This window comes from Amia ocellicauda, chromosome 10 (genome assembly GCF_036373705.1).
Source record: "Amia ocellicauda isolate fAmiCal2 chromosome 10, fAmiCal2.hap1, whole genome shotgun sequence".
Taxonomy (NCBI): Eukaryota; Metazoa; Chordata; class Actinopteri; order Amiiformes; family Amiidae; genus Amia; species Amia ocellicauda.
In genome coordinates this window covers 8,222,616-8,248,559 of record NC_089859.1, presented here as the reverse complement: position 1 = coordinate 8,248,559, position 25,944 = coordinate 8,222,616, and the positions used below count along the sequence as shown (strand labels likewise).

The 25,944-nt window shown below is 40.2% G+C and overlaps 2 protein-coding genes and 1 non-coding gene across 5 annotated transcripts in view; all 3 read right to left on the bottom strand.

Moving 5' to 3' along the window:
* Nucleotides 1-20,189, bottom strand: hdac8 (histone deacetylase 8). The gene is made up of 11 exons (XM_066714859.1): nucleotides 19,995-20,189; nucleotides 19,139-19,191; nucleotides 18,732-18,862; nucleotides 16,343-16,484; nucleotides 14,330-14,442; nucleotides 13,678-13,755; nucleotides 13,062-13,170; nucleotides 11,887-12,059; nucleotides 10,165-10,259; nucleotides 5,632-5,737; nucleotides 1-1,484 (listed from the first exon to the last, which is right to left on the bottom strand). Exons 1-11 carry the CDS (start codon nucleotides 20,106-20,108, stop codon nucleotides 1,462-1,464), a joined length of 1,137 nt encoding a protein of 378 aa, XP_066570956.1. The 5' UTR covers nucleotides 20,109-20,189; the 3' UTR covers nucleotides 1-1,461.
* Nucleotides 20,190-21,028: 839 nt separating this feature from the next.
* The window catches only part of phka1a (phosphorylase kinase, alpha 1a (muscle)), a 26,201-nt gene continuing 21,285 nt past the window's right edge, over nucleotides 21,029-25,944 (bottom strand). For all 3 annotated transcript variants that reach the window (XM_066714856.1, XM_066714857.1, XM_066714858.1), the window contains 3 exons: nucleotides 25,836-25,889; nucleotides 25,333-25,533; nucleotides 21,029-23,494 (listed from right to left, as the gene is read on the bottom strand). In XM_066714856.1, coding sequence (XP_066570953.1) covers nucleotides 23,321-23,494; nucleotides 25,333-25,533; nucleotides 25,836-25,889 — 429 coding nt within the window. In that variant the 3' untranslated portion in view covers nucleotides 21,029-23,320. The remainder of the gene's footprint in view (nucleotides 23,495-25,332; nucleotides 25,534-25,835; nucleotides 25,890-25,944) is intronic.
* Nucleotides 24,255-24,372, bottom strand: LOC136762251 (U5 spliceosomal RNA). The gene has a single exon (XR_010820458.1). It is a non-coding gene; the product is annotated as a U5 spliceosomal RNA (small nuclear RNA).

The following is a 25,944-nucleotide window of genomic DNA, read 5'->3' as shown; positions in this document are numbered from 1 at the left end:
TCATTTGTCCCTCAGATGTTTTTATTTTCTTAAAAGACATTGCAAAAAACAACATAAAAACTGTTTTTTTATTTAAGAAAAGTATTTACATTGGGCAATAGCATGCAGGTTTAAAATTAATAGGAACAATCAAAACTATTTGACTTTTTGTGGCAATTAAAAAAAAAGAAAAAGAAACAGCAACTGTAACCATTAGAACAACGTAATGATTATATTAAAAATAAAACAATATAAAATTCTGCACAAACACTGGCTTTTCAGTGGAGAAAGGACTTTGCACTTTGCCCAGTTTTGAAAACACAGACCAGTAAGTTGACGGATATAAAATTATGTTTTTAACAGCAGCATTACAGACATAAGCTTTAAATAAATCCCCACTTGTAAAACTGGAAAGTAAAAAAAGACCCACTATGATGGAAAATCACAGGATCCTTTCACTGTTCTGAACAATGTGGCCTGTAATCAACACCAGAGACTGCATGAAGGCATCTGATGGTGCTGGAAATGGCTTTTTACTAATCCCCAGTAGGATTCCCAGACTGCACCCTATAACCAAATTCAGTAAAACACTGGCAACATTCCCAAGACTCACCTTTCAGTGCATACAACACCGATCTGCAGCTATTGATCTGGAAAAACAGTTCACCTTGGAAAATGTTTATGGTTTACTGAAATTGGTAACAGTTTTGAGACAAGTAATCATTGAATTGACTCAAAGATGAATATACCTGGGATGACTATAAAGACAAATCGTGGAATGGATGTGGATTGTAAACATGTGGGGGTGGTTCGTACACGGTTTTTCAAATACTATCAAATCACTTGGAATTCCTGGGGAAAGAACCTGTGAAAAGAACGTCCGCTTCTTAAAAGGGCAAATAAGTGGGAAATAAAATCAGTAAAAGATAAGGGGAGGAAGGGAATGTTTCAGTCAAGCCACATCCATTTCACACCTGTTAAAGCTAGTGTACTGAAGTCAAAATAAGACGATCTTCAAATAATAATGTGTGGAAAAAATTAAACTGAATGATGTTGTGCATCTGCCCTTTTCAGAGTTCCTGTGGTGTGATTTTCTTAATGAAAAACCTGCACTTTCACATACAAGCTCATTAAAATCTCTTTCAGATCTTAAACACGATCCTGATTTCTTTAAAAACCACAAAGGCAAGTTCCTTCTTTCATGTATAAAAAAAGCTGTTAGATGTTATGTATGCGCAACAAAGAAATCCAGTCCCTGTTTGTATTCCATCTGTAGCTTAAAACATTGTTTAAAAATCTGGGTAAAAAATAAAAAATAAAAAATAAAGAAACAGGCAACATCAGTTAGCTGGTTTTCCCATTAAAAGTTCCCTGGAAACATTCAAGTAATGTTTTCCAAATCTCCCCTCCGGCGGTCACTTCCACATACTGTCTTCATTAGCTCGGCCTCCCTGCCTTGGAAATCTGAGCTGTAGACCACTCTTAAACTACATTCTTCAGATTCCCTGTAAACAACGAGAGAGGGAGAGAGAGAGAGAGAGAGAGAGAGAGAGAGAGAGAGAGAGATGGGAGAAAGTTGATCATGCACACTTTCTTAACAACTATAAAAACCCCACTCCCTACAAAAAATAAAATATACTACCATAGACCTAGCATAAATTGACGGTCCTTGCTATTAAGCGTGTCTCAAATGGACTGCTCTCTCTTTCGGCCCATACAAAAATGACTATCAATGCCTGACTAATACAGTCACACCAAAGTCCACATATTTGAAGTCTCCTTTCCTTGCAGTGAACATGTACTGAATTGGTCCTGTGAGACTTCAGATCTCTCCGGTGGCCGGCCACTGAGCATCAAAGAAACTTGGAATGGGTCTGTCACCTCAGCGTTCTCACAGGCAGAGATTTATACATGGAAAGAGGCGATTCATATCATTAGTGTTTATTGTTGTAATTGAAGTTGGTTAAAAACAAATACATGTCGCATTATCTGAGCCGAATCAACTCTCTCTTCAGTGGAACCATTGTCAATGAAGACAAAATCCAAAGACAAGAACAAAAAAGGTTTGCTCTACCTCTGTAAGAGGTAAAAACACAGAAAATATATTAAACACACACACAATCAATAAAGAGATTCAACACATAATGGACAACTGAACTACAGTACTTTAAGAAAGACTTAAGAAAGTCTGTAAACCCCATTACTGGCAAACATGAGTCCTAGACTGTAATGTGTGATCTAGGAACCCATATTATTGCACTCTAGTAATTATTTTATTTGTGTGTGTAGTTTGGCACACTAGACTAATATTTTAATAAAATAAAGACTTAATTTTTAAAAATGTTGTTTGTATAGATGTTTCACTAAGTGACATCAAAGCTGTGTTATAATAATCTCATTGTGGGCCAGAGAGGGTTTAAAATAATCAGGGTCTGTTAAAGCAAGCATGTTTTTTTTTTGGTAGTTTTTTGTATATATATATATATATATATATATATATATAGTGCTAGCAGCCTCATAAATGTTCCCCAGATGTTATCCAAAATTCTGTTAATGCAGAACAACTGCAAAGCCCGGCATTTATTACCTATGTTAATCAGTCGCAGAAACTGCTAGCTAAATATTGTGATATCCCTGGGTGGATAATCGCTGACTCAAAAATACTCGCAAGACTTTAATGAGCAAGCTGTTAGACATGTGCGGTGATACCTCCGAATGCTTATCCATTTACGACCATTTGTCTTGTACTTTATCCACATTGAGGGAATATCCCAGTGCCAAAACTCAATAGCCATAATTGAAGTTACATTTAAAAAAAAAACACGAAAACGACTTTAGTTGACAGAGATCGCAATTAATAAAGCATTGACACAGACAAGGTAATACATTCTTTTCAGCACTTAGTTAACACCACTTCCCCACAACAGGAGTTTTGGCGCAGACGTGAGAAGACTGGGAACAAGAAAAGCAAAAGTCATTGAAAAATTGCCAGTATAACATAGCATGTACGTCTGTTTTATCACACCCATTATCATATTACATGTTATGGCTGGTTCTCTTTTATTGGTTCATGTTAGTTTGGTATTTGCTCTGAAAATGAATATCCTGAAAACAAACAAAAAAACGCTTTACAAACAAACATGTGGAATGGAAGCGTACAGGAGAAGCAGACGTAATGTATTTTCACTATCTGCTCTCTTCCCAGAGCACTTTAATATTATTATTTATTTATTTATTTATTAATTGCCAGATGCCCTTGTCCAGGGCGAAAAATATGCCTCAACTTGAAGACTATATTGACTATTCTGCCCCTCTTTAAAAGAGAGTGGGGTTTCTTGGTGTCTTGCACAAAACTAGTACAGTCCAAGAACCTATGCTGCCCACATCTTTTGAAGCCTCTTTTATATTGGGTATGACGCTTTCTGATTCTCCCTGCGCACACGTTATGTGATGTTCTTGTAGAACTGTGGCAAAACTTCAAAGGACAGGCCATGGTTTGAAGAGGCTTTCAGATCCTTGGCAAAGACACTGCGATGCATATAGGTCTAATCCACCCTCTCTCAGCTGTAGCCTACGCTTAGATGTACGATAAGTGGAGCTGCGTAAAAGGGGAGCTATGAGGGATCTTCTAGGCCTCCAATCTTTAGCATCCTCAAAGGTCTGTATACATTTCTTCACAGCCACAACAGACAAACTAAAAACTGAACCACCATTAATTATTCCCTGCCACGATGGTGCAGCTGCATGTGCATTGCTGGAGGAGAAAAAAAAAAAAATCACATAAGCCCTCCTTAATGATAAGTCACCAGACCACGGGGGCTCTGATGTTGCTTTTGAAAAGAGAAGAAGAAAATGTTGTTTGTCCTCATGGTGCTCAGGCTAAGGTATGGGTACTCAGTCTACCAGTAACAAGCTCCTGCACAGATGGAGAAAGATATGCGTGTTTCACATCAGCTATCTTCGGGGGAAAAGCCACAACTCTGTTGCATTCAGCTGTATCGTATGTAAGATCACTTTTGAAAGAGCATATTCCAAAGTCATAAACTGTATAAGCGAAAACTCAATACACAAAAAGCATGTTCTCCTCTATATTTAGCACGCGGTGGTTGAAAAGCAAATGGCACGACCTTCGACGTTCTTCGGCAAAGCTCTTGAAACTGAACTAAAGGTGTTTGGGAGAAAAAATACTTTTAGGTGTCATTTGAACACGGTCTGACTGAAAGGCAGAACAATTGAAATTTGTGTTTTTACTGCAGAGACACTGCGAAATACAAATAAATAAATAAACAAATATTCTTTCTACTTTTTTTTATTCCAATGACTGGTAGTTTGCCAACTGACATTAATGAATTGGTTAATAAATGTCCAACCTTAAGTCATTAAATAGGCAGGGTAGGAAGTGTATGTTTACAGAGATATTGCCTCCAGAAGGACGACCACAGAAAGTGCAATTCCAGCTGGGGCTGTTGTCTCGAGTCCCCTCCACCCTGCCCCCACTTCCCATGGGAACATTGTGGCCTAACTGCCATTCCCAAAAGTCCTCAATTTCTCCACATCTCTCTTGTTTTGTTTAGATCTGTTTTTCCATTTTCCACAAAAATAAATATCACCGAGACTTGAACTCCCAGCTAATGTAGAATCTGCGGTGAGCTAATGTGCAGCGCCTGAAGACGGGCACGCAACAAAACCAAAAAAGAATAAGAAAACCTCCTATGAAGAGAGAGCGCCTTCAGTTTGCGAGGCGTGGGTCTCATCCGAGCCCCTGACCTCCGTTTCACTCGAGATCCACCGAGAGCAGGAATGTGCAGTGTAAGTCTTAACGCGGGGCATATTCCGTTCGCTGCCTGCACATTCGCTTCAGATGCCTCCGACCACAAGAAAACAAGGGGGAAAAGGAAAAAAAAAAAGGAAAGCAACCCGGAACATATGCCTGCGGTCGGTGTCACATCTGTTCCTCTGCAGTTAAGAGACGTGTTGTTTTCAAACTGAATTCATATAGCGTTTCTCTGCTTTAGTTCAGCGACTAGAGCAAAGTTTAACCTCTTCATCTCCACCTACAACCCCACAGTCACTAGGGAACTATCTGTTGCACATCCATCTTTAGGGATATGCTGGAACTGAGCTGCTGATATATTCGCAAGGTCTGCCAGGGTGATTACAATACAACCCTGGGGACAGGCCACTAAACAGCAATAGTCAATGCCAATGGAAACAAGTTAGAAGTGGCGAATGAATACATTTCTGCCAGTTAGAGCAGTCATCAAAACCTGTTCTTGCTACTGACAGACGTTTGCTCATGAATAAAGAAAATAAGATGTCTTAACAGCTGTGGATGGGGTTTTTTTTAAGCAGGAAAATATGGAGAAAAAAAAATGCCCCCTCTACTTCTCCTTCACCAGCTCCGAACTGAGTTGCCAAGAAACTCTCTTACTTCTCCAAGGTCACAGGAAGTGCCTAGGAAGTTCCTGGTTCAAAACTTGGCTCCACCAGCGATGCATTGTGAGAGATGGAGTCACTGTAGGTCTGTGTATTGTTCCTGTAGAGGGTCTAATGTAAGTGGGGTTTATATTATAATATCGGTCACTTTGGAAACACGCTGGGGATTAAAAGACACTGTAGAAATGTCTGCATTATTATTGTTATTATTATTACCTTTAATAGTGTTGATAATGTGCTCGAGCTGCTGGGGCTCATTGCGGTCCGGTCGACAGCTGGGACTGATTTCCAACACGTAGTCAGGGCCGTACTCTGTAAAGTACTGGAGAGCAGAGAAAAGAGTCACGCACGGCACAACACCCTGCCTCAATGGGAGCATATTGTATTCTTTAGACATTTGCATATAAACAGTCCAGCCAACTTTCCCAAATTACATTTTACTATGCAAAATATTGCTGAGTGCACAAAAAAAAAAAAAAAAAAACTGCCAGGCTTTTGGTTTCACAAATTTACCCATGGGAATGTGGTTGTGTGGATGGTTTACCTGGGAAATCATGGTGCTAAACAAGACCTGCATTTAAAGGTATAGTAAGGCAGGAGTCACTGCCTCCGAGAAAGCCTGAGATTTGTCAGTCAGCTCTTCAGCTTAATGAAGCTTGTTCAATCTCTATGGAGCTTGCTATACCAAACTGAAGAGACCGGATTGAAATCTACAAATCTGCTAGTGCTGTCTGATGTAAGTTTTACTGTGCAAACCCCTCGGGAACCCTCTAATTTTTCTTCCCCTGAGAAGTCAAGGACAGACCACACATGTTCAATAGGTTTTAGAGCAAGTATTCGCTTTTGCCATGGAGCAGTTGTGATTCAGTGGAAATTGGATACGCTCGGCGTGTCGAGGAAGAGTTTTGCGGCACTTTGGCCTTGCCCATCAACTCGTATGGGGATCACAGGCTCACAATATCTTCTTGATAGCATGTGGGCTGCAGTGGAGAGGTGAGAGCTGAATAGACAATATTGAAAAAGTGTAGGCGGAATAAAACAACAAAACAAAGATAAAATTGCAGACCATATTGTATTAATTGGGTGGGGAAAGACATTATCTGAAACACTCCCAAGAGTCTGTTCAGTGGACAATGTGACATTGATTTCAAATGCTATGATTTAAAACTGTGACGGTCTCTATAAATGTGTCCACTTTTGAATTGGAGATTATCAAGGGGAAATGGAAAATGAAGTCCATTGTCCCTGACATAGATAAGTCTTGTCTAGACAATGTTTTTTGAAGTTCTCTTCGCTGTAAGCACATTTGCCATATCACAGAGAATCGCCCTCAATCAGGCCCAAATTTCCTTTATTTATTTTCCAAAGGCGTATGAAAGTCTGCCACTTCCCCGGCCTAAAGAAGCGACACACCCTGGAAAGGGTAGAAAGTGCCAAAGTTAAATATTTCTAGTTGCCGGAAATGTGACAATAGTTTCAAAGCTCCGAAGACCCGCCGCCGTTCCATTCCAAGTGGGATCCACTTCTCTGCCATTGTATGAGGATGGCAGTTATTTTAGAAAATGACTGTCTCAAACTTCCTATCCCAATAACTGGCTGATAAACTTGAGCCATGACCCAGAAGGAATGTGTTAAAAACACAATATGGTGGAAAAAAAACATCATTGTTAGGCTGTTTATATTTTCACAGCTTTCACTGTCTTTTGTTTCTGAGACATGCTCAAATAAGATATGATTGAAGCTTTTTGGTGTAGATTAGGATGTTTTAAATCCAGGAGCCAAGTCTCTGCAAGGATATATTATGTAATTCCTACATAAATGGAATTAATAAAAAAACAAGTATTTTGAACCTGTATATTGGAAATTTACAATATCACAGGACAGAAACTGGAACATCCTAACAATCTCCAACTAGACTAGGGATGAATTTCTGTATGTAAATACCTCTACCAAATACATACAGGATAAAGGACGTCACTATCAATCTAATCATGGTTTCACCTATTATTTACCCTTTGAACTAACAGCAAAGTTCTCTTCATTAATCTGAAAAAAAGACAATATATTCTGGGATGCAGTAACAGATTTCCATAACACTTTGCACAGGAAAAGGACCTCCATATAATCTTGTTAGTGCTGTTGAGGTCCATGAACACAGCTGCCCAGAGACACCCTGTTATGTGTCACAGTGTGGTGTGAACGGTCAAGCCCTCTTATTGCCGGACAGTCTTCCTTTATTTTATTTTTTAAACCACAACTCCCAAGCTTTCCAAGCAGAGGACGTGACAATGCTTACAATGGGAGGAAATGACGGCAGCTGTTTCTTGGAAATAATAAAAAAAGTGTTCTTGTTTGTCGGCCGCCCTGGGAATTTCAAAAGAACTACAAATAATCAACAAAAACACTGCGAGCCAAACACTCTGAAGCAAGAATCCCCAGCAGACTACGTGTATGAAGGATGGAAAGCAGATAGGTTAAAAAAGGAAGAAGAAGGGTGGTTTTAGGGATAAACAACGCAGAACGTCAATTATGAAGTCAGACTCCCAAAAGTGCTAAGTTTCTGAAGTGGTTCTGATCAACTGAGACAAGGGCGGGTCAAGATTGTGGATGTGACTTTCTCTCTTTTTTTGGTGGACCTTAGAGGAATATTACACCTTTTTGCAGAGTGAATTTGGACCCACACACCTATTCAGTGGGGTTAGTGGGAAATCTGCCCATGGAGCTGCAGTTTCTTATATCACTGTAAGACTATAGGAGACAGTTGCCCCCAAACTACGGCGTTCTCTTCGTTTCGCACATATTGTGGGACCTCTGAGCGGCCGATAGTGGCTTGACAGGGGGTGAAGGGGCTATTCTGTGTTGAAATCGCTTGTCCCATCTTAAAAATTACAGCCCACTCTGCTTTTTTTTTCTGGAACTCAATAAGCCCATTGTTACAGTGACTCTTCATTGTCCCGTATGCTCAAACCACCGGGTGTTTCTGGGCTGCCAGGTCTGAGCCGAGAGGACCCAGGGGCAGCTGGTGGAGCGAAGGGGATTTACCCATCAGGTACAAAGTGCTTTTTGTTTCCCATTCCACAGTTAAAGGCGATTTCCCCCCTTTTCTCAGCTCCGGGCTCTCTCTTTATCTCCCCAGGCCCACTGCAGTTAAATTGTGTTTTGTTTGGTGTAAACTGACAGACAATGCCAGGGAGGAGGAGGTTAGGGGGCTCTTTGATCATCAGGCATGGAGGACAAAAGGGCCGGGCAGAGAGCTGAGAGGCCGCACGAGAAAAAGAAGCAGTGGACTTGTCAAGGATGTGGGGCGCACACACACCGAGATCCCCCCCGTCTAAGTGGGTTCTCATGTCCTTGAAAGGAGCAGGCACACAAAGCTAAAAGACAATTGTATCACAGGGCACCCGAGGTGGTGAAAGGGCCTTTGACCGGCATTGTGTATTTGCTGCCGAGGGAGGCAATGGCAAATGGTCACAATTAACCCACTTACTCAGATGTATCTCTTTTTACGGTTTTGTTCAATAAGGCAAAGCACGTTTAACCAGTAGCAACTGGTTCTGAAACTCAAGTCTGAGAAGGACTTTGTGCGTCACTTAACCCATAGACTTTGTCATTTTGTATATATATTTATTTATTTATTTTTCACAGAAATGGTTCAAAAACATGCATGACTACCAGGATCAGGGCTGTGAAATACTACTGATGGCCATATCTGCAGCTCCAAACATTTTTAACAGTCACTCAAAATCTTTGTGAACAAGAAAGTCAAGTGATGGCATGTTGTAAAGTTGCTTTCGTGTTTTTGGCCCTGCCAGTCTTCTCAGTTTCAAATATTTGCCTGACTGGAAACCGATGCAATTTTCAGATTGAAGGACACAATTTATTGATGGGCCTCAAAATGCATTTATAAATAGCTGTTCATTGTTACAGGATAGTGTGGGCAGTTTGAAAATAATACCTAATTTTGTAAAAAAAAAAAAAAAAAACAACAACTTTGAAACTTGGAAAGGGAGAAATGTACTGAACTATTACAGTGCTTTTTCTCATTGTCACCGAGAAACAGATTCAAGCAACATTATTAGGTTTGAAAAAATAGGTAGTACCAACCATTGCCTAGAACTTTCTGTTCTTGCACATATAAGGACATCAGAGGCAATATTGTGGGGAATTGTTGTGTGTATTGAACTTGCATACATATTTGAGTTCTATCTGTTGTATTACCATTCGTTTATGTTGGCCTACACTCTCCTGACTAAGGGAGCGATGAACTGGCCATGGGGACCCACCAGTAACTATTGTATCCAGGGCTACAGTGATTGAATGCACAAACTACGCTTTTTTTTTTTTTTTAAGAAAAGGATACATTTGGGAAACAGTTAAGAACCTTCTTTGATTTAGTTGACCGTAAAAACCACACAAATAGCGGCCCTCCTTTTAATACAGAGAGACACCTATTGTATTTTTTTCTCTCTCTCTCTTTCTTGCTCTGTCTCAGTGTAATTATCTGGGAATTTTCAATCTCTTCTCCTTCCAAAAAAAATATCTTTCCTTCTCTCTTTTTTTTTTTTTTTTTTTGACGAAAAGCGCAAGGTTCTTCGGAAACAAGCGCTCCCTATGCCATCGGGACAGTGTGTTATTGTTCCTCCAACCACCTGAAAACAAAACGGTATTGAGCCGCAGAGTTGGGTCTTTGATTATGAGCAATGACTCAGCGCAGGGGAGGCAGAAACAGGAGCTGTGCTGGAACCTTACCTCATGGTCTGGAATCTCCGAGGACAGCGTTTGGCCGAGCACTGTGCCCGTCAGATAGGTCCAGCACCGGGCAGTGTTGGCAAGGTTATAGCCTCCTGTCTCCAGAGCAGCGAGAGAGAGAAGGAGAGACAAGGAGAGAAGGCAGATTGAAGTAAATGGCCTCTTTGTGCATGTCTAATTACTACCTTTCATCTGCTGGATGGATAAGAAGGCTTATCCTTCGATGGAGATCTCATTTAAGGAAAGAAAGGTTTTTTTTTTTTTCTTTTTTGCAAAATCACTAAGTTGCATTTTTTGCTACTGACAGACTGAATTGCACTTGCTTTTTTTGGACAAGGTATTGGTTTGTTTGAGAGCAGGAGAGATAGGAGGTGGTTGTGATCTGGGGAGGTGGGTGGCAGCCGCAGAGGTTATTAACGAGAATTTGACGGTCTTGGTGAGTGAAGCCTTGTTTTTATTGAGACGTTTTCTACAAACTTATTGCGCCATCAGGTTTCCACATTAACTGATAGTTTTAAAAGTTTATGCTAACTATGCAAACAAAAAAAACTCATTTAATATGCCCGATGGTCTAAGAAGTAGAGATGCTACTTGTAGGCTGTAACAAGTTTAGAAAACAGGTCCACGTCTGAAAATTGTGCTCCATATTATAAAAAAATGTACCTGTTTTGGGATATATACATACACCTCATAGGCATAAAGCCTACACTTTAAGATGAGAAGAAACTGAAAGCAATCCACATACACATGTTCATGGATCATGCATCTATTTTCAACCCAAAGATTCTTGCAGATTGGATAACCTCTCAACTGGTCAATTAGAAATATGTGCACAAAATGACAGCTCTGTTATACAAACTAACTGATGACACCGGGCTTCAAAAACTTTACCTCAGAATTACAGAGTTGTTAAACGTCTCAGATTCATGGAAGTCTGATTATTGGAGTTATTGCAAAGGAGGTTATTAAAAAAAACAATCAGAACTTGAAACTGCACCATAAGAAAGCACAACGGATAAATAGAAGTTACTCTTTAGTGGCTTTGCGAGGCATGCATTATACACACACTGGGCATTATATTTACCATTTTTATTTGGTACTGCATTTTCAAGACTAATCTAGCAAAATTCAGAATGGGCTTCACTTCCAGACAACTCTTGCTTTCCACCGCCTCATGCTAGTTTATGTCTGGAACGCCATCTACGCATGATTTCCATGTCTTGTGGAGGAGAATGACAACACTGCTGTGAGTGTGTGTACTCTCAGTGGTATATCAAAGAAGCTGTTGCTGGCACCAGCCGTTTCCTCATGACTCAGTTGAGCCTGTTTCACATGTAAAGCATTATGTTTATGAACGGCGGGGGGATTGAATCGCGTCTCGTTGGACACAACTCCCCACTCACACGTGCTTCAACCCTGTGCTCAATTGTCATGGCTGAACTTTGCCTTAGCTCTGGCACCAGACACAACTAAGACTTCCACAGTCTTAGTCACATTAATCACATTCATGGATAGGTAAGGCAGACAAAGTGTGGGGAAATGAGAAGCGAAGGTAGGGTAAGGAGATGTCAGAGAAAGAGTAGTCAGCATGTCTTTGTATGAACAGGGTTGGGAAGGTTTGATCAACCATTCCTATTAACGTGCAGTTTAATGGACTGGAACCAGTAAAACGATAAGATAAGGTGTAGCAAACACTCTATGGTAGTAGTTCTGTGCACACACCTCCTCCCAGTATTATGGTGGGCAGCTCCCATTCCAACACATAGCGCACACACTTGCCCACTCCCACTGGAGTCATGTTGAAGGAGCACATGGGGTCCCCCGCCATGGTGTCCGCCCCCAGCTGCAAGACCACGGCTTCGGGGTTAAACATGGCATGTACTTCCTGCAACACACTGAAGCAGACAAGACAAAAGGGCTGAGTTTCGACAAGGTGCTATTGTCTGCAGACCGTTGACAGACACAGTAAACATTGTAGCGCGTTAATTTCCTCTTTTCGGGAGCAGATCTTTTGATAATGAAGCGGTTCACTTTTACCGGATAACTGTTTTACTAAACAAAGACAACTTCCTTTATCACAATGGGGCAAATAACATGCAAAAACTGAAAAGTGTGACGACAAATTTATTGTGTATTTGTGGTCGTGATTGTTCTCCTTCTCTGTTTACAGGTGAGTTTATTTTAGACAAAGGGTTTAGTCTTCCAAATGCAAACGACCTCATTAATAATAAAATAACAGGAGGGTATTTTTAAATGTTACAGGAACGTGCAGAAAAAATATTGTTGAAAGTTTAAACCACAGTTTAGATGGAGTGGAGATGAGGGTTTGCTGTTAAAACTATTCATGCTGCCATTAAGAAGAACCCATATATTTAGAGTTGTAACGTTCATTTCAAAAGTGTGTGTGTGTGTGAGGGGGCATTTAGAGACACTAAATCCCCCTTTCAAAAAGGAGGGTGGATGAATTGCCACATTTCACAAATTGGAGGTAAATAATGCCTTTGCATATATTAGCTTTAGCCTACTGGGTAATCAATTACAGACTGTGTTAATGTACTAATCATTTTTATTATTTTTGCACTTTGTATTGCTCTTATGTTTTATAAGTTGCCCTGGATAAGGCCGCCTGCCAAGAAATAAATAATAATTTTAAAGCTCAGATTCTTTCTGCCAGCTTGCCAGCACCTGCCTGTTCAAAACAAAAACAACAAAGGCAACAGAAACCTCTTAAGAGAGTGGAACACATTTCATTAAAACACAGTTCACAGCATCGCAAACTAAAGTATGCTTGGGCCCTCATCAGGATATGCAGGAGGGAAACAAAAATGAGAACAACCTAAACTGTGTCAATGCAGAAGTGTGTCGGTGACAGAAGCCAGTGACGGATGAATGCTCACCTTCTGAAGACCTGGTAATATTTGTCATCTTGAATGCCATCTTGTAAAGGAACATTGACAGCGTACCACCTGCCCTTCCCCAGCCCAGTGTCACACAAGTCGCCCGTCCCTGCATTAAGCAAAATGTCCATCAGCATCCCTTCTTTAGAAACTCAGAAAGTTACGCACATTATTCCTGTACAAATGATTTACACCACCCTGGAAGTCATTTTTTAAATAAATGCAAAAATAATGATCTGTTGTGTGTGACAGGTTTGAACTTCCAACGCATGTGAATTGCTAGGTTGAGGAGACAGTTTTTAAGAAAAAGTGTTGTTTTCTAGTTTTCAGAGGATGTGTAAAGCATTATGGGTGACAAATAAGTACATGAATATTCAACAATTGAGGATCCTGATTGGCTTGCAAGAGGAAATTGTAAAAGTTCCCGTTTCCAAGTATATATTCACCTAGGAAGGTTGAAACTGCACTGAATGCAATTAAAGTGAATTACCTGGGCTTATTTTAACAGTTCGATTTTTGCTGTATTCTTTTTCAGCCTTCTTGCATACATTTTCCAAATACATCCCACGCACCCCCTTTTCAGCTTTTCTGTTTCCCAGCTACGATCAGAACTCACCAGGGAAAAATCCAGGAGAAAACTTGTGTATGGAAACAGTCATGACTTTCGAGGTGAAACTAAAGGCATCTTCCACTCCTGTAAAACATTCCACGATAATATGTCATTTTCCTGAAATATTAAACTCACGTTTAGCAGTCCCCCACCCTTTCGTTTGAAGTCAGGACACTTGACAAAGCTGGTTAAACCATTTCCTTACTGCAGCTTTGCTCTGGAAACATTACCCAATAAAGCTTTTCATGGATCTCAAACACCATGCAAAGACAACAACATATTTGCAGAGCCTTGTCACGTTAAAATGAGTACCCTAACCACCGTGGTTATCAAATACATAACACCTCTGTGTCAAGACTGGGGTATCATGCATTCCTTTTAGGCTCCAGTTACAAGTGGACGCTGCAGGATCAGTGAGGTCAGAACCGTTCAGTAACTCAACAGCACCACGTGATCGGACTCAATGCATGAAAGGGATTTACATGGGCAGTAACACTGAAGGTCAACGTTTCGGCAGCTGCAGCAGTGAGGCTGAAATCTGAACAGACTATTCAAAATTGAGGGAGAAGTTGAAATCAGACCAGCTTAGGCAGAAAACAAGATGCCTTCTCACTGTGATTAACTGAACGGCTCAGAGCTGAAGTGAAGGGGGTCTCACCATCGCCATGGTGCAAGTCCACATCTACGTAGAGCACCCGCTCGTATTTCTGTCGCAGTCTTAAAATGCCAAGGACCGCGTCGTTAATGTAGCAAAAGCCAGAGGCCTCGTCTCTAGAAGGGAAAACAAACAGCATTAACAACAATGGCAGCAACCACACAAGCATCAAGATGTTCCACTGCACGACACACCCAGAACACTTGAAGAGCACAAACCCATAGCTTGACAAAACAAGTGACACAACATATCAAGTTTGAACCGTTTTGAATCCAAAATCAATATCCCCAAATAAGCCATGGAATACATATGAGTAGTATAGGATTAACCTACTATATACATGGCATGCATTCAAACTGAAAATATACATGAGAACAGGGTCCTTCCGTCATGTAGTGCTTCAACCCCCATTAGGCAAGGACTCAGGACTCCAGTTTGTTTCAGATTTTGCATTTCCTGTGAGCGTCTTTACTTCAGGGTGGTCAGACTAGTGGTACACAGGCGAGCCGAGTGCAGTTGGCGATCAAAGAGCTCCCTTATGTGTTGTGTAGGGTTTGTGTTTATACTCCAAGAAGTCCATTTCTAGTTAGCACTTTTTGGATAGAGGTGGAATGGCCTTTAACTACATCCAGGCAGTGGCTGCTCTAGAATTGACCACTTCTCCCTCCCTAGACTCAATGCTCCCTGAGAAAACTTCAGCTGCTCTTGGAAGACAATAAATCAACAAAACTGACAGGATTACTGCTTAAACGTCCTTTTGCTGGCTTCCAGTGAAGTTCCAAACTGAATTTAAAACCCTTTAGATCACTTTTAAACCCCAGCGTGGGCTGTCTCCGCCTTAACCTGCATGGTCTTTAAATTCCATATTTCAGAGGTGCTCGACTACTGCTGTACTGACAGCCATTCTTGAATCTCATCTTAAATCATCTGAAGTGTGCTGCCTCTGTAGCTTTCTGTCTTTCTGTTCCTGTTTTGTGGAAGGTTCTTGCTGAGGAAACAAAACAAACTGATTCTGTTAGCGGTTTGCTTTGTGTACTTAGCTATACGATACTACTAGGGCCCAGACCAAATCCAAACTTTCCCCTACCCGCAGATCACACACTTGCACACAATCATGGTTTCCATTATTGGCAGAAACCTCTTCCTACGATTGATAAACAAAAAACAATAGGCTTCAGGTTTATACTTCACGCTTTGTGATCAGGTTAAAATGTTTACTTGGTCCAGGCCTAGGCCACATATGGTGTACCCATTTGTGAAGTAAACCACAAAGTGTGTTCAGGAAGCTTCGCAATATAAATGTTGTCCAGACATCTGATAAACCCAGCAATAGGATCTGCCTCTCTCTCTCTTTAGACAGATAGATAGATAGCAAAATGGAAGTTATATTTAAGTAACAATAAATAACAACTGGAAACCAATAGGACCACCCGTTCTACAGATATGCTGAAGGCACCTCTTGTTTGTCCCCTGCCTGGTGGGGAAGGGGGAGCGAGACGATTCTCAGCATGACCTCCGAGATCAAGGGACAGAGCCCCCCACTTACAAACTGCCCCGAGGACCCGATCACACAACGGGGTCCTCAGAACTGACCAGGGCGAGCCGTCCTTATCTGGTGAAAGAGGGGCTTGTTGGGAGGCAAATGGACACATGGGACCGTAAACTAAATGGGGGGAAAATCAGAGCTAATGGAAAGACCCTTGTTACACAGCATTCCCCCCCCCACCCCCCAAGTCCAACACAGTGTACCAGAGACCACAGACACCACCCTGTTAATGTCCTGGAAGTCTAAGATTTGAGTCTGAGGTTTCAATTCATGAAGAGGCATGTGGCCTCTATCTCAAGAGGCATGCTGTGTTGTTTTCTCTCGTCAGACCCTTCTCAACTTTAAATCACGCTGACCGCAGTAGGAGCAAAGTATTTCACCACAAATTGGAAGCGAGGATTGATACTTTCTCATCTTCTGATTTTCAGTGCAAAAGGACACATCGACAGGGTGACTCTAAGGGCTCTTACTTCTTTGCATGGTGCCAGCCTCCTGCCCAGTTGATTGCCACTTTACACAACCCGTCTAATAAGCACTGAGCTGCTGTTAATGTGGCTCCACCGACAGCTGCTGCGTAATCAAAGATACCTTCTGTTGCCGGGCAGTCATAGCCTGAGATGGATGAGAGAAAAGCAGGTAATTTAGTAGTAGTATGTTAGGTTTGGTATCCGTCTGCCAGTACTGTATATATTACATTTTAAAAGGAGACTTTGTTTCTTTCCCTTTATCATAACTGGGCCAAGATGTTTGGTTTCAGGCATGCCAATACAAATGGACTTTCTATACTTTAGTTTATTGTGATAATTAGCTGGTTTGGCAGATCTGCTGTCTCCTCTGGATGAACCTTCAAAGTTAAGAAAGAATGCGTCGACCCATTATCCCATCAGAGACACATTGTTGTTTTGATTTCTTCCATATGTATCTGGCTCCCTCTGCTGACACATTCTGACATCACATGGTAGCAGATTAAAGTTCCCATTATTGCTGGTATTCAATATAATATTGTAAAACCCTATTGTAAAATCGTTTAATATTGTTTTTGTGATTTTCATATACATTGGGTACAGAGATATACTATATATTTTAATGGTTTAACTGAAGATAAAGCAAGTTTAAGGCTGTTTTTAGTGATGCACATCCACCAACCTCTCAAGTCTGTTATTCATTTAAAAAAGTCAACATATACTATTAGCTATTGCTTTTCTTTACCTGGAGGGTGTGTGTGTGTATATATATATATATATATATATATATATATACACTCACCTAAAGGATTATTAGGAACACCATACTAATACTGTGTTTGACCCCCTTTCGCCTTCAGAACTGCCTTAATTCTACGTGGCATTGATTCAACAAGGTGCTGAAAGCATTCTTTAGAAATGTTGGCCCATATTGATAGGATAGCATCTTGCAGTTGATGGAGATTTGTGGGATGCACATCCAGGGCACGAAGCTCCCGTTCCACCACATCCCAAAGATGCTCTATTGGGTTGAGATCTGGTGACTGTGGGGGCCAGTTTAGTACAGTGAACTCATTGTCATGTTCAAGAAACCAATTTGAAATGATTCGACCTTTGTGACATGCTGCATTATCCTGCTGGAAGTAGCCATCAGAGGATGGGTACATGGTGGTCATAAAGGGATGGACATGGTCAGAAACAATGCTCAGGTAGGCCGTGGCATTTAAACGATGCCCAATTGGCACTAAGGGGCCTAAAGTGTGCCAAGAAAACATCCCCCACACCATTACACCACCACCACCAGCCTGCACAGTGGTAACAAGGCATGATGGATCCATGTTCTCATTCTGTTTACGCCAAATTCTGACTCTACCATCTGAATGTCTCAACAGAAATCGAGACTCATCAGACCAGGCAACATTTTTCCAGTCTTCAACTGTCCAATTTTGGTGAGCTTGTGCAAATTGTAGCCTCTTTTTCCTATTTGTAGTGGAGATGAGTGGTACCCGGTGGGGTCTTCTGCTGTTGTAGCCCATCCGCCTCAAGGTTGTACGTGTTGTGGCTTCACAAATGCTTTGCTGCATACCTCGGTTGTAACGAGTGGTTATTTCAGTCAAAGTTGCTATTCTATCAGCTTGAATCAGTCGGCCCGTTCTCCTCTGACCTCTAGCATCAACAAGGCATTTTCGCCCCCACAGGACTGCCGAATACTGGATGTTTTTCCCTTTTCACACCATTCTTTGTAAACCCTAGAAATGGTTGTGCGTGAAAATCCCAGTAACTGAGCAGATTGTGAAATACTCAGACCGGCCCGTCTGGCACCAACAACCATGCCACGCTCAAAATTGCTTAAATCACCTTTCTTTCCCATTCAGACATTCAGTTTGGAGTTCAGGAGATTGTCTTGACCAGGACCACACCCCTAAATGCATTGAAGCAACTGCCATGTGATTGGTTCGTTAGATAATTGCATTAATGAGAAATTGAACAGGTGTTCCTAATAATCCTTTAGGTGAGTGTATATATATAGACCTAATATACAATGAAAAAGAGAAAGTGGCTTATAGCATGAAAAGGACACAGTATTTTGAAGTATGTTAGAAATTAATAGATCAACCAACCAACCAACCAGATTTTCTTCAGTCAAGGAAAAAATATATCATATACAGAATCATATTACATCAATGAATTCGTTTTTGAGTCAAACTTTGTAAACTTAACATGACAGATAACACACCACAAACAACAAAACAAAAACAGCTTAATCTGCAAAACCAAGACATTTAGAAAACACTCTTCTTCTAGAGGTTCCTGTGAGTTACAACTGCCCCATCAGGCCCGAGGACAGGGTCATGGTTCTTGCAGGAGAAATGGGGTAATTTCTCTAATTTCTTACCCAGTCCGAATTCTACTGTTTCGGGTTCGTCGTCGTCTCCCTCCTCTCCTATTTTGTGCAGGTGCTCCAGGTACGAGTCCGTGTGGAAAGCAGCCATCTCTTCCATAGTGGCAAACCGTGGTTTCACGACCCTGGGGCAGAACAAAACAACTGGCTCAGACACAGAACAGGGCACGATTCATTTCCCTGGGATGACCTTGTTTCTCAAAGCTGTAGAACACATAAGAGCACTTTTCATACATTAAACATGCTATGTTTAATGTCTCGTGTTCGATATAGGGCCTACACTTTGTGACTTTAGTAAATGGGGGAGAAGAAGTTTGCTCCGAAGCACAAAAAGCTTTGAAAATGTCATGTGTATCTCAGAATATCATATATGTGGTAATTTCAGTCAACAATAAACATACCTCATATGTTTGAGCAAGCCATACGCTTCTATCAAAGAATGCACCATACTTGCCTAAAAAGGAAAAGAACAAAAAATGAATCATCATCACAATCATTCTTAAAAAAGCTCAAATACACCCATTTTAATTTAATTCTAAATGTATTATGTATGCGTTATAAAGGGTAAAGCATACAGTATTGATAGTATCCGTTGTGGGTTTTGTGGACAAGAATTTAAGTTATGTCAAACTAATAATATATAATGCATTTTAAAAGCTATATTTCTGGACAGCCACAAATACTAGCCTAATACATGCAATTATAATAAACAGAAAACACAAAAGGGAAGCTGAATAAAACGTTGAGTGTGGAAATACACATTTATGTATGCTAGCTACGTCATTCCAAAATATACTTATTTCACTTACATCTGTATTCATGTGATTATTATTTACTGAAAGCAAATGTACATTCATTATAACTGATGCTTAAAAACACACATTATAATATTGCAGTTGCAGGTCTCACTTTCATAAAGTAAATGATCGGCAGCGCTTTGATCGCCATGCCTGCCTGTCACAACAATGGAACCACATGACGTCACCTGATAGCAGAATTATGGGTAAATTACGGGTGTTTCTATGAGAGCACAAGTTTCAGTTTGTTTCTGCTAAGATGTGCGACTGAGATCTGAACTTTTCAACTGATCGTGGAAATCAATAATCGTCTGCGTTAAACGTGTGAATCCACACAGGAGGACAAGATCATCTGAGACGGAGGACAGGAGAATCGCAGTGAAGAAGGTGTGCGACGGGGAAGGTGCAGCTCTGGACGTGTGAAAGGCAATAGCAGAAACAATCCCGGTCGCCGTCTTACCCTTTTGGGGACTTTAGATAGTGTATCACAGGTTTCGATGTACTCCGGACTGTACACATACACCACACCGCGCTCAGAGCCATTGACATGTTCAATCCCACTTCTGTGACTCATTGAAATACAGTTTGGCCGCTTTTTATCCCCCTCCGTCCACGGTATTTCAATCAAACTGTCGGGAGTCGGGTGTCGCAGCCTAAAAACTCCGTCCACGAAAGGAAACAAGAGCCAACAAAGAGGCGGGCCGGCGCGGTTTGTGAATTAAATACATTCATTTGTCATTTGCAATGGTGGAATCCAATTGAAAATACATATATTCGATTATGTGGATAGATCACGTAAATCTAAGCAGTGTGCACACATTTAAATAAAGGCAGTTGTGTTTCTGGTGGCGCTTATTTCACTGAAGGACTGCATTGCTAGTTGACATGGGTAGTGAAGTTCATTTGCACTTGCAGTGGACTGGTGAAGATCGTCCAAAGATGCTGGTTTGGGAATGAAGATCCCTTTATCATGAACACTATTTATATTATTTTGATAGGAAACTGGCCTTTCTAATACTAAAGCTAGGTTGTGTGCTAGTATCGTTTTAGGACAGTTCATGCATACTATCAACACTGTGTAATACCCTTTCACAAACGTCAATATCAGCACGTTGCTTTGGGAATTTATATTTTATAGAAATTCAATTTATACATAGATAATGTGATTCCAAATTCCTTGCATACATTGTGTGAATGGCTCTCTGATGTTTTTCTGGCAATGCTTTCATTTTACCACTCACATTGCTAAAGATCTGGCAAGAACTAAAGAACACCTCTGAAAAACTAGATTTGATGATTTGAAGAATTATATCCATGTTGCACATTCCTGATTACATTTATCATCAATGGGCTGGAGTAAATAATTTTGAAGAATAACAGTTACATTTTAAAAAGCTGTACTGCATTCACATAAGGATGACACGTGTGTGTAAGGATGATATAAGGATGAAAAAAGTGTGACATGACTGAAAAAAAGAGATCACATATAGAACATGCTTTTATTATTTTATTACTTAATGGTTTCAGTCACTCAGTAGCAAATAAACAATCCCAGCAAGAACACCCAAATCATTTAGTTATCTGAATTGTCTTATAGTTAATCTCTCCAACATTAACTATGTTGCACAACAAAAAAGAAAGACAAAAATAAATGTTACAGGTTTAAAAATCTGAAACAACAACAAACACACGCGCACACACACACAAAACAGTTTCACTTCTCACTTGCATGCCAGTGAGCAATGCCTCAGATCTCCTCCAGATGTTTTCTGGTACAAATTGTAGTTATTTAGTGGGTTAAATTAATGATTCCCTCCAGTATCTAAAACATAAGTCAAGAACACATAATAAGCAGCTTATCCAATGGTAGTTGTGTGCAATGAAAGGGCCTAAATAAAACAACGTAGGATATATTTGTTGTTGCATTGAGGTGCGAGATATTTTAACCATTATTAACCATGTAAGAGGTATTATCATTGTAAAGAGACTAGACTTGAGGTTTACATGTAAGCGGATACATTGTCACATGGCTCAAGAATGCAATTTAAATGTTCAAATAAATAAATAAATATTGAAAAAGCACATGCATGGCAGTGACAATCAAAGCTGCTATGATGTTGGTAGCAACTCACATTGCCTGTATAAGAAACAATTATGGCTTTGTACCAGTTTAATAAGACTCTTATAACTATGTTACAGAGCATAATGTTAAGTTTTTCTAATATTTTGTAATTAAAAATATGTTTAGAAATATGCAGAAGTGTTACATGTTCATCATTAGACTTGTTCTGGATTGTGTTCCAAACTGCAGCCCTTTAATTGAGTTGAATTAAAATGGCAACATTATTATTATTATTATTAATTCACACTTTTTTCCCCGATGGGACGCAAGCTGAAAACAATACTATCAGAAGCACAGGATATCACAGTGCAAACATTATATTATATATATATATATATATATATATATATATATATATATATATATATATATATATATATATATATGCTGCTTTTAAAAAGTAAACAATTACTCAAACAGGATTCACAAAATAATCATTTCAACTATGCTCTGCACTTTGCAAATAATCTAAAATAAGGATGCCAAATTATTACTTTTTAAACCAAAATGTGTTTGTTTCCTTTATAACAAAAATGTAAGAGACTAATAATAATAATCATAATAAAGAGTTCAGCACTTTTAATGTCCATGTTTAATGTGTAAGTTTGTATCTTAGCCATTCCCTGAAAACAGAATAGTTGGTGGGAAATTAATAAACTACGACAGAATCTACTTCCTTATAATTACCGTTTTTGAAACCTGCCCCACATTTGTGGGAAAAGGTCCTAAAGTGAAAATGCCTGTTATTTCCATGTACTGTGAATATATCAGTGTTTTAACAGTAAAGGGGGAAGACATCAGCTGCATATATTCAAAAGCAAAACTACAACAAAAAAGATAAAAGAAACAACGACGCGGACACACCACCGCATGTGAAAATAAAACCAAAACACTGATCCTGTTTGATTGAGTGGAGAGTCTGATTACTCAACCCTATGTGCAGATTAGTTTTCTTCGTTTCCTATTCCTGTTTCATTCACATCTCTTCACACAGAGAGCCTTCACTAAACCAGGCTAAATTGTAGAATTATAAAACACTTCGGCGGACCAAGAGCATTTTGCCAGCTGTTCTGATAAAAATCTCAAGGGTGAAGCAATTGTAACTCTTAAGACACCAGACTCTGTACGGATACGTTAATAATTTAAATAGACAATGGTGTTGAATGGTATGAAAGGAAAGGCACTTAAAACCAAACACTTTCCCCTCGGGTCAAACCCAGCTGCCCTGAATTCACAAAGACATCGAATAGCATCTCATACAGCTGCCTGAGATGACTGAAGAGAGCTGAGTGGTGAGGAGGAGTATGAACATTTAAGAAAACATGCTGAGGTTTATACATTATAAAGGATAATATATAATCATGCATAAGGCTTCAGCTTTTTGGTGTCATTTTAAATCTAGCTTCCATTAGTCATAAACTGGCAATAACAGAAGAAAAAAAAACAAGATTCAATTTGCGTTTTTGTCATTTAAGACTAACAATAATGCAGTTGCTCTACCGCTTAAAACAATTCTGTGAGGCAGGCTTGTAAGCATTTGTTGAAATCCATTCTTTCTTCAGTGTTCAAGGAAACAGAGCCCTAATAAAGCACAAGGCAGGGATTCGGGTGTGAAGGCGGCGCGGGGGACGGTTTGACACATGCAGGCCGGGCCCTGTGCGCTGTCACTGCATGGCACACGCGGCGCTGGGCAGGAAGTCCTGCACATACACGGCCACGGCCTTGGAGAGGTAGGTCATGCTGCCGAAGCGGCCACTAGGGGCACTGTCGTAGAGCAGCTTGCAGATGCCCGTGGCTTTGTCTCGCTCCATGATGTCTTCCTCGGCCCCCAGCTCCTTCTGTGGAGCAAAGACAGGCACAGACTGAGCCAGGGATTTCTCACAGTCAGAGGCTGCATGCGAAACCACATACTACCATACTACACCTACTGCGTCCCAACATGCATACTGGACGTAATGTATGAATTTGTAGTACGGTAAAAGCACCCGGATGACTTGCTACATTCGCCACAATATGCAGTATACAACCAGAGCGCACTACAATGAATACCGCATCCCATCATGCCTCACGTGAGGTCACATGACATACACAGTACACTGAATAATTCATCTTCATACTGAACTACTAGTCAGAAAATCAGTGTGCACTTATACAGTATGAAGTAGGTGAGTATGTGGTTTTGAAGTCATACAGTACTTTCACATTATAGGCTTCAACATGAAAAACAAAACAGAATCATTTATTTATAAGCAGAGTGGGATTAGCTTTTCCAATTTTATCTTGGTTTATAAGCAGATGATTGCCTTTCTTCAGCATGTAAATATGAATAATACCAATAATATCACAAAGTGTAAAACAAATAATGCATATAATACTGAAACTGAATTAAGTAATAAAAAGGTATTTCTTGTTACTATTTTAGTTTTTCCTGCAAGTAATTAACTTTTTTTCCAAAAACCATAAAATAAATAACCCTTTTTTTGTTCAAAAGTAACGGGGCACGGAAAACTGCGCACTCGTCATACGTGATAGATGACGTGTGACGCTGCGGTGAGCACGTCACCGAGCGGCGCTTTGATCTGTCTTTGACGCACTGGGAGCCCCGCCGTGAGGCAGGGCGAGCAAAAAATTAGTTGAAACTCATAAATGTTCCTCTCCACGGAAATCTTTAGTAAAAGGCGAAAGATTTATACGATCTGAAGAGAAACCAGAGTGTACTACCGATTAGAGGACTCGGCAAATGCCCCCTTCTGAGACACCATCTTAGCCCTCATGGTTTCACATTCAGCTTCTTTCAAATACACTATATCTACCCACTATTACTTTATGCATGTGGATGTGTTTATTTGTTGGACGATCTGTATCTTATCTGTGGTGTAAAAGTATTTATTTCTCCCAATAGTTGGAGATTGTCCCTATGCAGTGCACTCTGGGATATATATGCAAATTAGCAAATCGTGCCGGACTGCTCTTGTGTAGAGGTGCCGTCTGGTGGTGAATAAAAGTACAACTAGAGCCACAACAGCTACACAGTATGAAGGACTATCCATGACAAAATGAAAACTAAATACACAGAAAACGTAATTCATAAATAACATGTTGAAATAAATACAGCAATAAATAAATACATATATGGACATTTAACAATTTCAACATTTATTTAATTTGTGGATATCATTATTTCAAAAAAATTCATGTAGGCCTATTTATTTCAACATTTATTTATTTATTCATTCATTTATTTCAACATATTTATTTATTTCCCATTTGTTATTTACATTTCTCAGTGCGCTTTTAACATTTCAAAACATCTCATGCATTTCTTTTCCTTTTTCAATGTGTCAAACCCCCCTCTGTCTATCACAGCTAGTGGGCGGTATACAGTGAGCTTATTGACTAATCCAGTATGCTGTGTAGTGGGGTTTGATTGAGTTATACTGGAAATTTTGAGGCAAAACATGAATTGTTGTTTATTCCAATAGATACACCTCAGTTATGTCATGATGTTATCGTCTAAAGAAACAATTAAAGCCCACAGGAACCCCACTACAACATAAATGTCAATGTATTTATTTATTTATTTCAACATTAAGTATGGGAAAAAAACAGATTTTGGGCACCTTTATTTCACTTGGCTTCTACATGCTGGCCATTCAGGCACATTGATTTCACTGACCTGATCTTGGTAGAACATGTCGTTGGCCATGTGGACGATCTTCTCCACGTGGATGATCCCCCCGATGCTGTTGATGTCGACGTCTGCCAGCATGGTGAGCACCAGGATGGCCTCCACCAGCAGCTGCCGGTACTCGGGCTGAGGCACGCGGTTCAGCACGGACTCCACATGCACCGAAAACTTGATCTCACCGGGAGTCATCTGGAGGAGAGAGACGCCCTCACGTCAGAGTCAACTGACTAAGTGTAAGTCAGACAAACTCCAAAAGAACTGATATTGAAAGGAGTCACTAAATTGCTTTTTATTTTGACCTCTGAAAAAATAAATAAAAATCACAACACCAAATGGCACAGAGGGGCTGAATGGTATTATGTGGGCCCATCAAGGTTTTTGTACAAAACACATCTAAGCATCCGAGACTAATTTCAATCACCAATTTTAAGAACTAATCAGCAGAGACTGGTATTTCTAATCTCTCATTCATTGGTACAGTGAAAGCCTACCTCTCTAGTTGTTGATGACGGGAGGACAAAACCTTCAATAGACAGTCCGTGACACTGCAGAGACACGAGTTAGTGTAAGATTAAATTATTATTAGTTAGAAGATTAATA